General features: G+C 46.5%; 1 protein-coding gene across 1 annotated transcript in view; it reads right to left on the reverse strand.

The window, feature by feature from the left end:
* The window catches only part of LOC141135121 (baculoviral IAP repeat-containing protein 1-like), an 88,425-nt gene that overhangs the window by 55,608 nt on the left and 17,807 nt on the right, over nucleotides 1-15,010 (reverse strand). The window contains 2 exon segments of the mRNA XM_073624403.1: nucleotides 1,587-1,606; nucleotides 3,722-3,736. Of these exon segments, the coding sequence (XP_073480504.1) occupies nucleotides 1,587-1,606; nucleotides 3,722-3,736 (35 nt within the window).

Raw genomic sequence — 15,010 nt, forward strand, 5'->3', positions numbered from 1 at the left:
CACTGCACTAAATGTAAATAGTCTAGCTGCCTGACTGTGGTACTAATAGGATCAAAAGAACACCAGTAATTTTCTTCAAAATACTGTAACAAGACAAGCCTGCCTGTCAGTAGGAATATAACAGGAACGGATCTAGCTGAACACTGTGAGCAGGACGCACTGCACTAAATGTAAATAGTCTAGAAGATAACAGGAACGGATCTAGCTAAACTGAATACAGTGTATATATATATATATATATATATATATATATATATATGCAACACCTGGGATGCATATATATACACAATACACTTTAAGTGCAGCTAACTGACTGACTGTCCTGCCTAATCTAGCTAACTCAAATGAAATGACACTGTCTCTCTCTCTCTCTAAGCACACTGGAACACACTGCACAGGGCCGCCGTGCAGGCGGCCTTATATAGTGTGGGGCGTGTACTAAATCCCCTGAGCCATAATTGGCCAAAGCCTCCTTGGCTTTGGCCAATTATGGCTCTCTGTTAAGGCGGCGCTGTGATTGGCCAAGCATGCGGGTCATAGTGCATGCTTGGCCAATCATCAGCAAGCAATGCACTGCAATGCCGCAGTGAATTATGGGCCGTGACGCGCCACACGAATTTGGCGCGAACGGCCCATATCGTTCGCAATTCGGCGAACGATCGAACAGCCGATGTTCGAGTCGAACATGGGTTCGACTTGAACACGAAGCTCATCCCTACTGGCGAGGTTCACACAGAGACGTACACTTGCATCCACTGTCCACCACGTAGTGGACACAGGAGGAGTAACCCACTCCAGAAATGAGGACATTGCTAGCCAATTTCACTCTTTTTATAGCAAATTATATAATCTTGAATTACACGAACAGAGACCCATATCGGCATATGCGTGCTTGGAGCTCATAAAGGAATTTCTGGCCAAATACAGCCCCCGGCCGCTATCTGCTAGTGACTGGCAAGCCATGGAGGTGCCACTGTCATTGGAGGAGTGGGGGGAGGCCTTGAAGGCTACAAAACCTGGCAAAAGCCCGGGGCCAGATGGCTTCTCAGCACAATATTATAAAAGCTTTGCTGACCTCTTGGCACCGAAATTTCTTAAAGCCTTCAACGCCCCCTCTCCCATTCACCATGTGCTTCAGGTAGCTTACTAGAGGCTTATATTTCGGTAATCCCTAAGGAAAACAAAGATCCCACCGATGTAGCCAATTATCGACCCATATCCCTCCTGAATGTCAATGTTAAATTGTTCGCCAAGATCCTGGCTACTCGTTTGTCCTATCATATTCCCGCCTGGGTAGGACTGGACCAGGTTGGATTTGTCCCTGGAAGAGAAGCCAGGGACAACACCATTAAGGCGCTCAATTTACATCATTGGCTTACATCAACCAATAGAGAGGGTTGCTTTCTGGCCATGGATGCAGAGAAGGCGTTCAACAGGGTGGCCTGGGATTACATGGATGTGGTCCTGGAAGCCCTGGGCCTGGGAAGCGTTATGCAGACTTTTATTAGAGCGCTCTACACCAGGCCCAGGGCTAGAGTCCGAGTCAACGGCCACCTGTCGGACGCCTTCCCCATCCATAAAGGGACCAGGCAGGGATGTCCCCTCTCTCCTTTATTATACATCCTCACCTTGGAACCCCTCCTCCGGTGCATCCGTGCGAATCCGGACATAAAAGGGATAGAGGTGCATCAGCGGGAATATAAGATTGCCACTTTCGCGGATGATATTTTGCTCTTTCTTTCATCCCCGCTGATGTCTCTACCCAATCTAATGCCAGTGTTAGAACAGTTCAAGATCATCTCGAATCTAAAAATTAACCTTTCAAAGTCTTATGCGCTAAATGTTTCTTTGCCCCCTAAGATAGTACAGCTCTGTCAGGCGAACTTCCCATTCTGTTGGAAAGCAGATGCTATTACGTACTTAGGCATCCAATTCCCTAGTAGACTTAAAGATCTATATGAAAAGAACTTCTTGGCGGAATTGAGGCTTATACAGCAGGATCTACTTAGGTGGGAGGCCCCCACCATCTCATGGTTCGGTCGGGCCTCAATTTTAAAGATGACGGTGCTCCCGCACTTACTGTACAAACTACAGACTATCCCAATTCATTTACTGCCCTCCTTCTTCACAGCTTAAAAGTGCATGTACAGAGCCTTTCTATGGGGAACTAACGTAGCGCGAGTGGGGTGGGCTAAGCTAGTTTTACCAAAGTCGAGGTGTGGAATTGGACTCCCAGACCTCCAGATATACTACTGGGCAGTTCATCTAACCCGAGTGGTGGATTGGCGGCTCCATGCTAACTATAAGTGTTGGGTTTTACTGGAAAAACTGTTTTTCCGTACCGTACTCCAATACATTTCCTGGTTCTCAAAGACACACATACCGACTAATATACACTCTCATCCTCTTATAGGAGCAACCTTACATGCTTTTTGATAGGGCATGCAAAGTACACTCGCTTTCAAATTCGCACATTCGTGCGATCACACCGATCAGAGGTAACCCAGACTTCCCCCCGGGCATTGAGGGGGCCTTCCTAGCAGCAGAATGGCCATATGCAGAAATGCAGGCTAAGCACTTCTTTTGCAGAGGAAGGTTCCTCCGACAAGGGGAACTGGCATCATTGTCAAACACAAAGTCTTTCCCCTTTTGGGCCTATATCCAATTAAAACATTTCTGGGACAGTCCCTCGAATAGATGTAACTTTGCAAAAAATCCTACTTTCCTGGAATCAATGTGCTCTAGCTCCTCTCCCCAGAGTTATTTAATTTCGGGGCTTTATGCCACAATGTTCGGGGAACCTTATGCCTCCCTGAAATCGGAACATGCCTACTGGGAGACCGAGCTGTGCATGGTGATTGATGATACCACCTGGGATCGAGTACATTTATACATCCACAAGGGCTCTCTGAACGTTCATACTCAGGAGAACGGTTACAAAGTTAAAACAAGGTGGTATAGAACACCGGAAATGCTACATAAATTCACCATGACAGTATCAGACCAGTGCTGGAGGTGTGAACAGGGTCTAGGTACATTCCTCCATATTTGGTGGACATGCCCATTGATTCAGCCGTATTGGCGTAAAGTACACAAAGTGGCAACGGAGATATCCTCGCTCTCGTTGGAATTCTCACCATCATCATCTCCAAAATCTTCCGTAAAAAATACTATAGGTCAATAGCTATGCACATGATTAATGCCGCTAGGCTGTGTCTTCCAGTACACTGGAGATCCAAGTCATCCCCCTCCATAAAGGAATGGGTGGCACGGATTAATCGGATAGCAGCGATGGAGGAGTTGATTTGCACCGCACAGGACAGAATAGCACACTTTTCGGCAGTATGGGCACCATGGCTCGAATACCGAAACTCACAGCGATGTCAGGACTTACGTCGGGATAACCCTTAAAAGGCACAGTAATTACCATAATGCCTAGGGTACACTGGAGAGGGTAGCTGGCGGTAATCCCTCCCCCTCCTCACATACTCCCCTTGCAGTGCCCCCTCATTCCCTCCCCCCCTTCCCTTCCCCCTCCACTTTCTTATCTCTCTGTTTTTTGTTCTTTTCCTCTCTCTTCTCCTCTCTTCTCCCTCTTCTTTCTTTTTATTTTTTATCTTGCTTCACTAAAAGGTTTAAGAGTCGAATGCCGACATAGCAGTCGGACGCATATCCTAATCCCTGCCTATCTTATAGTATTTTCAGAAGCAACATTGATTACTTTTCTAAGAAGTCTCTCATTCCAACGTAAACCAAGCAGGCCTGAAATGCACTCTTCACTACTGTAGGTTTCTTTATGTGGCCGTCTTAATAATTAACTTAGAGGCAGCACCTGCTGACTCCTACTCTCTCGAATTTTGAACTCCTCTGAGCTGGAATATCTACTTGTAACCTGGTCATGTGTTCTATGGTACTATTTGTATTGTCTATGAAAAACTCTTAATAAAAATTTTTTTGTGGAAAAAAAAAAAAAAAGTCTGTTGTTTACTGAGCTCTGTATCTGAAGCTCAGAATATACACACAACAGAGTGGGTCAGAGATTTAGCCTAGTAGGGACAGACTCCCTTCTGTGACAGCATGACAACATAATAGTTAACCTGAACAGAAACCACAAACCTAACCTTTAAAACACAGCCTTAAAAGTTAACCTGAACCTAAACTTAACACTTAACCTCATCTAAACCTAAATGTAACCCTTTAGTAATCTTTCCTCCTAAATTTAAAGCAACGAAGTGTATTATCACAAGGGAATTTTGTGCTAAAGCATCTGATGCCTACTAATCTGCAGCACAATATCAGTGCCAAATCCCAACTTCTGGAAAATTATAAATGACAATAGATGTCACACTTTCATATAGTAACTATGTGACTAAGGCTATGTCAGCCGAATAATTCTATCGCTGGTACCAATTTGTCAATGGAAAGATCACAAATGGCCTACTTATCTTTTCCTATGGATTTTCTCTATTACTAGCCAGACAAGCAAGATCACTCCATTGCTAGCAAGTAAATTTTTTGCTGCATTCTAGGGCCTGGGTGATTTGTCCGTCTGCCATCACCCTTAATAAGTAAAGGCCACTGTCAGGCTATTTGCTATAAATGATATATAAGGAATATATTTACCTACTATAGGTAGAATTTTTTCCTCCAATACACTTGTTAAAGATGCACCCTAAAAAAAAAAACACACATAGATGGTGAGCATAGATACACAATTTTAAATTTCAATTAAATATAGTAGCAGTATTTATAGACCTCCAGATTTGGTTATATTCCATAAAATTATCAGAACTCTAATGATTCCTTTTACCAGTATGTGGTAATATTAAAGTGTTGCCTGTCAAAACAGCCCAGCATTTGGGGGCGAAGCACAAAGTACTCATAACTGCAGCAGGTATGTACCTGTGGGTGTTTGCACTTCATACCTGTCAACAGTTTTAAGTATGCAATATTTTCAACTTTTCAAGCCTGAATTTATACTAGGATGACACTTGGCCTATGGCAACCCTAGTAACTACCGATATTATTAAAAAGACAGGGATCATAAGGTTGGTATTTATTACTCAGAAAAGGGGCCAACACACAGCTGGTGCTACTGTGGCTTTTACACACCACACACACACACACACACACACAAACCTGAATCGGTGATGCACAGCCACAACATAAATGAAGATGGTCTGTCTGTTTGGTGCAAGGTGGGGGAACGGACATTAAGAACTATGCCACCAAAAATGTAAGTTTAATATTGTTGTGATGTGTGATATAATTTCAAGCCAAAAACGTTTCTTCTCGTTTAAGAGCGGTGAAGGATTAGAACCCCTGCTGAGCTTTTACTACTATAAAAGAAAATCAACCAGTGCAACAAAAATACCTAATAATAGCAGCTAAAATACTGAGGGTCAAAATATCAAATCCCAAAATAGACAATAGAGAAAGGCAGTACAGCGCAAACTAATTATACAGAACTAACAAACAGCAATAAAATTAGCACCAAAAATGAATAAAATGCAAATAAAAACAGTCCTTAAAAGTTCTTCATAAAGCAAGTTGATTGCAAGAGCGCTAGCAGGTATCCAGTGAAATGAGTGATGAGTAAAACATGTACGGTGACTTATGTGACACCCTCCACCAACAAGCGAAATGGCCCCTCACCTTATGTGGTGGACACCTTTAATGAGTTAATCAGTCAGCTCAAAACAGCAATTATGGGTAATTGGGTCCGCAAACTTTCACAGCATGTGAAGTGCAATGCCGGTGTAGGTAGCTAGACATGGATTCCTCAACTCCTCAACTCCGAAATCGATACATGGAATAGAAGCAATAATATCTAGTTCTCTCTTTGCCTAATACATTTCTTCAATGCTTGGATTCAACATTTACAGCAGTCAGATCACCTTACGTTAAGATTCCTTTGCATGTAAAATTACACAACGCAGGGCCGGGCTCTGTGCTCATACACCTGCCCGGTGCTCCCCCTCCTCCAGCCCGGTACACGCCGCTCCACCTGTAAGCTTCATTCTTTCGGGTTGTTTCTCCCACATGGCTGGCACTGCCTACTGATTGGCTTCTCTGCTACTATCTCCCTCACTTACACCAGCACCGAGATAGAGAGCACTGACACCAGCAGCAAGATAGAGAGCACTGACACCAGTACCTAGATAGAGAGAGCTGACACCAGCACCGAGATAAAGAACACTGACACCAGCACTGAGATAGTGAGAACTGAAAACAGTACTGAGATAGAGGGAACTGAGACCAGTACTGAGATAGAACACTGACACCAGCACAGAGATAGAGAGCACTGACACCAGCACAGAGATAGAGAACACTGACACCACCACTGAGATAGAGAACACTGACACCAGCACCGAGACAGAGAACACTGACACCAGCACCGAGATAGAGAGCACTGACACCAGCACAGAGATAGAGAGCACTGACACCAGCACCAAGATAGAGAGCACTGACACCAGTACCTAGATAGAGAGAGCTGACACCAGCACCGAGATAGAGAACACCGACACCAGCACTGAGATAGTGAGAACTGAAAACAGTACTGAGATAGAGGGAACTGAGACCAGTACTGAGATAGAACACTGACACCAGCACAGAGATAGAGAGCACTGACACCAGCACCAAGATAGAGAACACTGACACCAGCACCGAGATAGAGAACACTGACACCAGCACCGAGATAGAGAACACTGACACCAGCACTTTAAAGCTCTTAATATATGCAATTTATACAGTTCATTTTTTTATTGCTTGAATTATTTTTCCTATTATGGGCATGAGAGGGGCCTCATGTCTAGGTTTTGCCTAAGGCCTCACAAAGCCTAGAGCCGCCTCTGCGATACCAGCTCCATCGCGGTTACTTCATTCTCCAGGCATCCTGTCCTGGCCCTGGGCTGGCTATGGGCTCCATCATAAGACTAGCACCGAAGCCTCTCACCCCCCATGGCACTGCAAGCTGAAGGCCTCTGGATGTCCACCTCTGCTCACTCTGGGGGGGTTGCCTGCCTGGTCTGCACATGGAGATCCCTCCTGGCAGACCTGAGGCTCAGGGAAAGTATGGCTCCGGGATATGAAATAAGGAAATAGGAAATAAGGCTGCCAGGCTCCACCTGCTTCCCCCTGCGTCTCCTCCTCGGCGGCCAATGCGGTCGCTTCTCCACTCGGCGAATCAAGTCTTACAACCCGCTTCCTGATTGGTTGGAAGGAGAAGCAGGAAGACAACAGCGAACATTAATTCGCTACTGTCACACAACTGGGTGGGTTTGGGGCACAGTGCTCTGTGCTCCAAACCCACCCTTTTTTTAAGCCAATTAGAGCCTCTGGCTCTAATCATTATTATTATTATTATTATTATTATTATTATTAATAAACAGGATTTATAAACAGTTTGCACAGCGCTTTATAACATGAGGGCAGACAGTACACTTACGATACAAATCAATACAGGAGGAATCAGAGGGCCCTGCTCGTTAGAGCTTACAATCTAGAGGAGAGGGTCAAATGGAAACAAAAGGTAATAACTGTGGGGGATGAGCTGATGGAGAAAATTAAAAAACAGTTGTTAGGTGTGGGTAGGATAGGCTTCTCTAAAGAGAAGGGTTTTCAGGGATCATCTTAAAGCTAATAGAGTAGGAGATAAGCGGACAGATTGGGGTAAGGCATTCCATAGGAATCATGTACTTCAAAAAAAAAAAACATTGAAATCCATGTGTCTGGCACCCTGCATGTACATTAGGAGCCAGGAGCATGAATTAGGGGGGCGACGCCCCTGGGCCCTGTATATACAGGCCACTACTGGTGCAGATGCTTCTCTTGGTACAGCATAGTGCATTATTTCGGACACATAGACTTCAAAGGGAGCATATGAAAAATGCCTGAAAAAAGCCTTAGTTTGTTTTTGCCAGGGTTTTATGCTTAACAACCAGTCTCCACCGCCTACAAAAAAAGACATGAATCATGAAGACATCAGAAATACACATACAATGCACAAAAAAGCACTAAGAAAACCACACTGAAAGATGCATGATTATTCAGCAGGACTAGCGTGAATCAAGATGCTTTTGCCGTCATATTAAAGAATTAGAACAAAAGGGTTGAGCAATGAAGATTTGATGAACCCTAACAGTCTCTTTTTCTGCATCAACCACGCAGACTATTGCTCCTCCTCTGCACAGCTCCTACAGACTGTTGCTCCCAGGATCTTTCTCTCCCTCCTGCACATACTTCCACTATGACCTGTTAGTCTCTCTGTTCCATCATCTTCATACTGACAAAAAGGGATCACTCTGAATAACCCCAACTTGCTGGCTGTAATTAGTTGAACTTGGTGATAGTTGGCTGCATAGTTACTAGGCCAGAGGCCTGCAGTAGCTCTCCCCGGAGGCCTAGCAATTTAGCAGCTTTGGAGGACTACTGATCCCAGCTAGTCCGGCCTGCAAATCCTGCGCCCACAGGCCACAGTGATTTGACACGAATCCCACAGTCTCTCCTCTGGCCTCGCACCCAGCTCCCCTGGCATGCCTCTTCCAGAACATCCACTGTTCCACACTCACCGACCTTCACCTGCCCCGAGTTCATGGTGGAGAACTTTACATGCCTTTCAATAGCTTCTCCAGCCCTTCAGTTCTAGGAGACCTCTTCCATGACCGTGTAAGGTTGAGGCTCCCTCCCTGCTCTCCCGGGCTCCTCCACTGGGCCTCGAACCCCCCTCCAGATGGGGATGGGCCCCTGCTGCTATTAGCACTCCATTCTCTCTGTCACCCGGCCAACAACTCCTCCCCAGTGAGCTGTTATCTCAGCTTATATGGGAGGCCTGCCCCCTGCCAAAACCAAGTAGGGATTGGTCAGAGCTAGGGTGCCCACATGTCCAGGATTGCCCGGGATTATCCCTTAATTCATATTTGTGTCCCGGGCACCTTCATTCCGGGACAATACAGTGTCCTGGAATGAAAAAAAACCAGACCGCCACCCTGATAAATATTGCCGAACTGGTTGCTAGGGCCGCCCCGCCTCTCGTCTAGCAAACAGTGACGTCGGCTGAGCGAGGCTTACCCAGAGCTGCCCTGCGCTGAGCAGCGCTCCGAGTCCACCCACCTCCTCTCCTTCTCCACCTCCGGCCACAGTAGCAGAGATAGAGAGAGAGAGCGTCTTCTGTTATCTCCTCCTCCTGAGTCCTGACTCCAGTCTATTCTGCAGTGCTGGTAGTGGCACTACTGGTAAGCCAGGATCCACAGCAGCCTGTGTCCAGTGCCAGTCCCGGGGCCAACTAATCTCACTGCCTGCAGCGCATTGCCACTGCCAGCAGCCCGACTTCTCTCCTCCTGAGCCTCCTCCCGCCCACGAGGGTTGCGACCCGAGCCACCCGACTGAGTGCCTGAGCCCTGAGAGGGCCCCCCCAGCCAAACTTCCAGGTTTGTACTCACTATTCTATGAGAACATGCATGCTTGCAATTGCAATGCAATCATGCATTCCTTTTAACAATGTTCCTTCTAGATACTGTATGTTCGTAACAATAACGTTTCCTTTTTTTTCTTTTTTTTTTTTTTACATATGTATTTCTGTGTGGCACCTTTTAAAGTCTGGCTATCTATTCCAAATCAAGTTCTACTGAGCTGAAAATACAAATAAAGTAGCTTTCATTGACATCCCACAGGAGGAGCCTCTTGCTTGGTGTTTTAGGAAATGCTCCAATATATACACCACAGAACAATTATTATTATTATTATACAGGATTTATATAGCGCCGACAGTTTACGCAGCGCTTTACAACATTAGGGCAGACAGTACAAGTACAATACAATTCAATACAGGAGGAATCAGAGGGCCCTGCTCGTTAGAGCTTACAATCTAGGAGGGAGGGTCAAGTGATACAAAAGGGTAATAGCTGTGGGGGATGAGCTAATGGAGAAAATAGTGCAGTTGTTAGATGGAGGCAGGATAGGATTCTCTGAAGAGGAAAGTTTTCAGGGATCGCCTAAAAGTGGATAAAGTTGGAGACAGTCTGACAGATTGGGGTAGGGAATTCCAGAGGATGGGCGAGGCTCGGGAGAAGTCCTGGAGGCGGATATGGGAGGAGGTGATGAGGGAGCTAGAGAGCAGGAGGTCTTGGGAGGAACGGAGATGGCGATTAGGTTGGTATTTTGAGACTAGGTTAGTGATGTAGCTGGGGGCAGAGTTGTGGATGGCTTTGTAACTTATTGTTAGTATTTTGAAATTAATTCGTTGGGCGAGTGGTAGCCAATGGAGGGATTGGCAGAGAGGGGTAGCAGACACTGAGCGGTTTGTAAGGTGGATGAGTCTGGCAGCAGCATTCATGATGGACTGAAGGGGGGATAGTCTGTTTAAAGGTAAGCCAATGAGGAGTGAGTTGCAGTAGTCAAGGCGAGAGATAACCAGGGAGTGAATCAGGAGCTTTGTGGTTTCATTGGTTAAAAAGGGACGTAGTTTAGAGATGTTGCGGAGGTTGAGGCGGCAAGCTTTGGAAAGTGATTGGATGTGGGGCTGAAAGGAGAGTTCAGAATCCAGGATAACACCTAGTACCCTGACATGTGGGGACGGGTGGATGGTTTTGCCATTGCTCTTGACAGAGAAGTCGGGGGAAGAGGAACGTGGGGGAAGAAATATTATAAGCTCGGTTTTGGACAAGTTGAGTTTGAGGAAGTGGTGTGACATCCATACAGATATGTCGGTTAGTAAGTTAGTGATGCGTGAGGAGACTGATGGAGTGAGTTGAGGGGTGGAGAGATAGATTTGTGTGTCATCAGCATAGAAATGATATTGGAAGCCGTGAGAGGCTATCAGCTGACCCAGGGAAGAGGTGTAGATTGAAAATAAAAGAGGTCCAAGAACAGAACCTTGGGGGACCCCGACAGAGAAGGGAAGAGGAGTGGAGGAAGTAGAATTGTAAGTGACACTGAAGGTGCGTTGGGATAGGTAGGATGAGAGCCACTGAAGAGCACAGTCACGGAGACCGAGGGAGTAAGGAGGAGGGGGTGGTCAACCGTGTCAAAGGCAGCTGAAAGATCCAGAAGTAGGAGTACAGAATAGTGTCCGTTGGTTTTTGCAGTTAGTAGGTCATTTGTGAGTTTTAAAAGAGCAGTTTCTGTGTAGTGTTGAGGGCGAAATCCAGATTGAAGGGGATCAAGAAGGTTGTTTTTAATGAGGTGGTCACTCAGTTGGTTGTAAACCAGGCGTTCAAGGAGTTTAGAGGAAAAGGGGAGCAAGGAGATTGGGCGTAGGTTGTTAAGATTGGTAGGGTCCAAGGACGGCTTTTTGAGTATGGGGGTGACCAGTGCATGTTTTAGAGCATCGGGGAAGATGCCAGAGGTGAGGGAGAGATTGAAGATGTGGCTTAGAGAGTGTAGGATGGGGTCAGAGGGTGACCGTAGCATTTGAGAGGGAATAGGGTCCAGGGGACAGGTGGTTAGGTGGGCGATAGAAAGGAGTTTAGCAACTTCATCTGTAGTAGTAGATTTGAATAGGGGGAGTGTCAGTTGTACCTGTTGACATGGGGTCTTAGCTGGGGGAGATACCTGTAGAATAGAGATTTCATCACGGATTGTATCAATCTTGTTTTTGAAGTGATTAGCGATTTCCTGGGCAGTGAGTAAGTCAGTGGGTGGAGGCGGTGGAGGACAAAGTAGAGAGTTGAAGGTAGAGAAGAGTTTACGGGGATTGGATGAGAAAGTGTTAATAAGAGTTGTAAAATAGGTTTGCTTGGCAGTGTGGAGGAAAGAATAGTATATTTGGGGGGCAGATTTGTATTGGTTGAAGTCTTTGAGAGACTTATGCCCCGTACACACGGTCGGATTTTCCGATGGACAATGTCCGATCGGAGCGTGTTGACGGAAATTCCGACCGTGTGTGGGCGCCATCGGACATTTTCCATCGGATTTTCCGACACACAAAGTTGGACAGCAGGAGATAAAATTTTCCGACAACAAAATCCGATCGCGTCAATTCCAACCGTGTGTGGCCTGTTCCGACGCACAAAGTGCCACGCATGCTCAGAAGAAATTCCGACACGGGACAGCTCGTTCTGGTAAACTTAGCGTTCTCAATGGATACAGCACTTTCGTCACGCTGCAATGTTCAAAATGGTTTAATACAGCGCACTCTCTTCTTCTTTATAATGTGACAAGAATTAAGTAGTTTTGATGCTCATATTCACACACACTTCTCACAAACTTTTCTTTGTGTTTTTTTAGTGGGATTCCCTCAATATATTGTTATTAGTTGTCACATCTGACAGTTTTATATTTTTTATGGTTTTTTTTTTTGGATTTTAAGCCTTTTTTTTTCTTTAATGATTGGATTTTTTCCAAGGCTGATCTTTGTTCAATGTTATTTTTATTTTTACTCCAGAATATTTTTGTGTGTGTTTTGTGTGTCAAGTTACCCCAACACCATTATTATCTTTTATTATTTAATCTCCAGGAGATTTTTTGTTGTTGGTGTCCCTTGTTCATTTCACATTGTATATTTGAAATGTACCTGAATCCTCACAAACAAACTGTCATTTTTGAAGGAAAACACATAGGAGAGTATAATTCAAAACAAAAATCCTTTATTAAGGGATCAGAACCAAACAAAGAGGAAGGCAACACTGGATCAACAGCAGAAATTAGTGAAGCCTGGGACCCCCACGGCAGACATCAATTCTTCAACATCAAAATTGGTGGCCTGAGGAGTCCATATCTAAGGGAGGGCAGTCTGGTCCGGGATTCACAGAGACTCGGATAGCAGCAGATGGCATCTGTGTCCCCAGGCTGTGGTACCACAAGAGGCTGCATTTTTTGGCCGACCAGACTGGACCCAGGGCAATCACTGTCTAGTCTTCCTTCCACGCTTCCTTCCGGGCTGTGGCTGTGCAGTTGGAGATGTGGCAGGAGGAGGAGTAGGACCTGGAGGAGGAGGAGGACTGGGGGGACCTGGAGGAGGACTGGGGGGACCTGGAGGAGGACTGGGAGGACCTGGAGGAGAGGGAGGAGGAGGAGGAGGACTGGGGGGACCTGGAGGAGGACTGGGAGGACCTGGAGGAGGACTGTGGGGACCTGGAGGAGAGGCAGGAGGAGGAGGAGGACTGGGGGGACCTGGAGGAGGACTGGGAGGACCTGGAGGAGGACTGGGAGGACCTGGAGGAGAGGGAGGAGGAGGAGGAGGACTGGGGGGACCTGGAGGAGGACTGGGAGGACCTGGAGGAGGACTGGGAGGACCTGGAGGAGAGGGAGGAGGAGGAGGAGGACTGGGGGGACCTGGAGGAGGACTGGGAGGAACTGGAGGAGGACTGGGAGGACCTGGAGGAGAGGGAGGAGGAGGAGGAGGACCATCCCAAAGCTGTGTGTGAGGTGTAATTTGGCCCCTCATACCTTTCTCCAGAGCCTCTGATATGAAGGCCTGACACATGGCTTTTTGGCCCTCCTGCATCCTCTGCATTTTATATGCTATGAATGCAGCAACGTTCTCCTGCATGGTGTGTGGTGCTCCCAGGACCTCTGTAGCCCTCCAAAAGAATCTGATAGCCGCCTCCTCTAGGGCACTCTTCCTACTGCCACTTTCTCTTTTCAGGGGGGGTGGAGGGACCTGCAGATCAGCCAGCCGGCTCGGCCCGGCCACCTCCTGGCTGAGACTTCCCTGTGTATGAAAAAGGGACATAGTTGTAATGTTTTGCATCATCAATCACAATCCTAAATTAGTACTCCCAACTAACATCTAGTTAACATCATTGATTGGACAAGCAGAAATATTTAGAGGAATGCTATACCTGGCTCAATCTGGGCTCCTCCACATGTGGCCTGGAAGGCCCAGGTTGGGCGTCAGAAGCCTCAGCCGGGGGGGAAGGAAGCGTGGAAGGAAGACTGGAGAGGGATGACCTGGGTTCAGTCTGGCCTGCCAGAAAGTGCAGCCTGTCGTAGTACAACATCCTGGGGACATAGATGTCATCTGCTGCTCCGGATCTCTGTGAATCCAGGACTTTCTTGCGCTCCCTCAGATATGTACTCCTCAGGCAACCAATTAATATCTTTAAATAAGTGATGTCTGCCGTGGGGATCACCTGCTTCACAATTTCACACAATTGCTCCAGTGCTGCCTTCCTCTTTGCTTGGTTCTTGAAATGGGGGTGGGTAATCTCCCACAGACAGGGCAGCTCCCTTAGCATATCAATGAATAGTGACATGAAGTCAGTATCTCTCATTAAGATATCCATGTTCACTGCAAGACACAACACAAGACAAAGCTTAATGTCAGACAAAACTCTCCTAATCTTGTTACAATATAGGCCTCAATCTAGAAGCAGTATAGGCACAAGTTTGTCTCTTACCTTCGTTCTTACGATCGGCGCGTTCAATGCACCTTCCTCCGCTCACAGATCGTACGTAATACGCACGCGTGTTACGCTTTATACACACTGCGCATGCGTGTAACTCCGCCCGCCCCTGACGTTCTTTCTAGTGTATTCCCCGCCCCTTTTCGTTCGGCGCAGTGGGTGAAGAGCATGATGGCAGAGTTACAGCAGGTGCATGCTAATTCTAGCAACGAGGAGGAGGAGGAGGAAAGGCCGGATCCAGGCACGTCCCAATCCAGAAGGAGACGTTTTAAGGCCACAAATATGTCGTTTGGGGAGATGTTGGAGATGGTAGACATCATGAGGAAGTCCGACTATGACGGAAAATATGGGCCTTACCCCCACCCCAACATCCGAAAGGCCAAAATCATTGGTAAAGTGGTCCGGAGTCTGGAGAGGAATTTCGGGGTACGAAGATCTAAAGATCAGCTCAGGAAGCGGTGGTCGGACCTGAAGTTGAGAGAGCCAGAGCAGTACCGAAAGATCCGGAGAGTGCTGCAAAAAAGTAAGTAGTTGTGCTGTGTTCCTATTCTTTCTGTCTTTATTACGTTCGTTCTGCTCCATATGCTTTTATTAATTGTAACGTTTAAAAGGGCAACTTTAATGTTCATGGGCCCATTATTCGTTCGTATCAAACATTTTTATTT

The sequence above is a fragment of the Aquarana catesbeiana genome, linkage group LG01 (genome assembly GCF_042186555.1).
Source record: "Aquarana catesbeiana isolate 2022-GZ linkage group LG01, ASM4218655v1, whole genome shotgun sequence".
In the NCBI taxonomy this organism is placed as follows: Eukaryota; Metazoa; Chordata; class Amphibia; order Anura; family Ranidae; genus Aquarana; species Aquarana catesbeiana.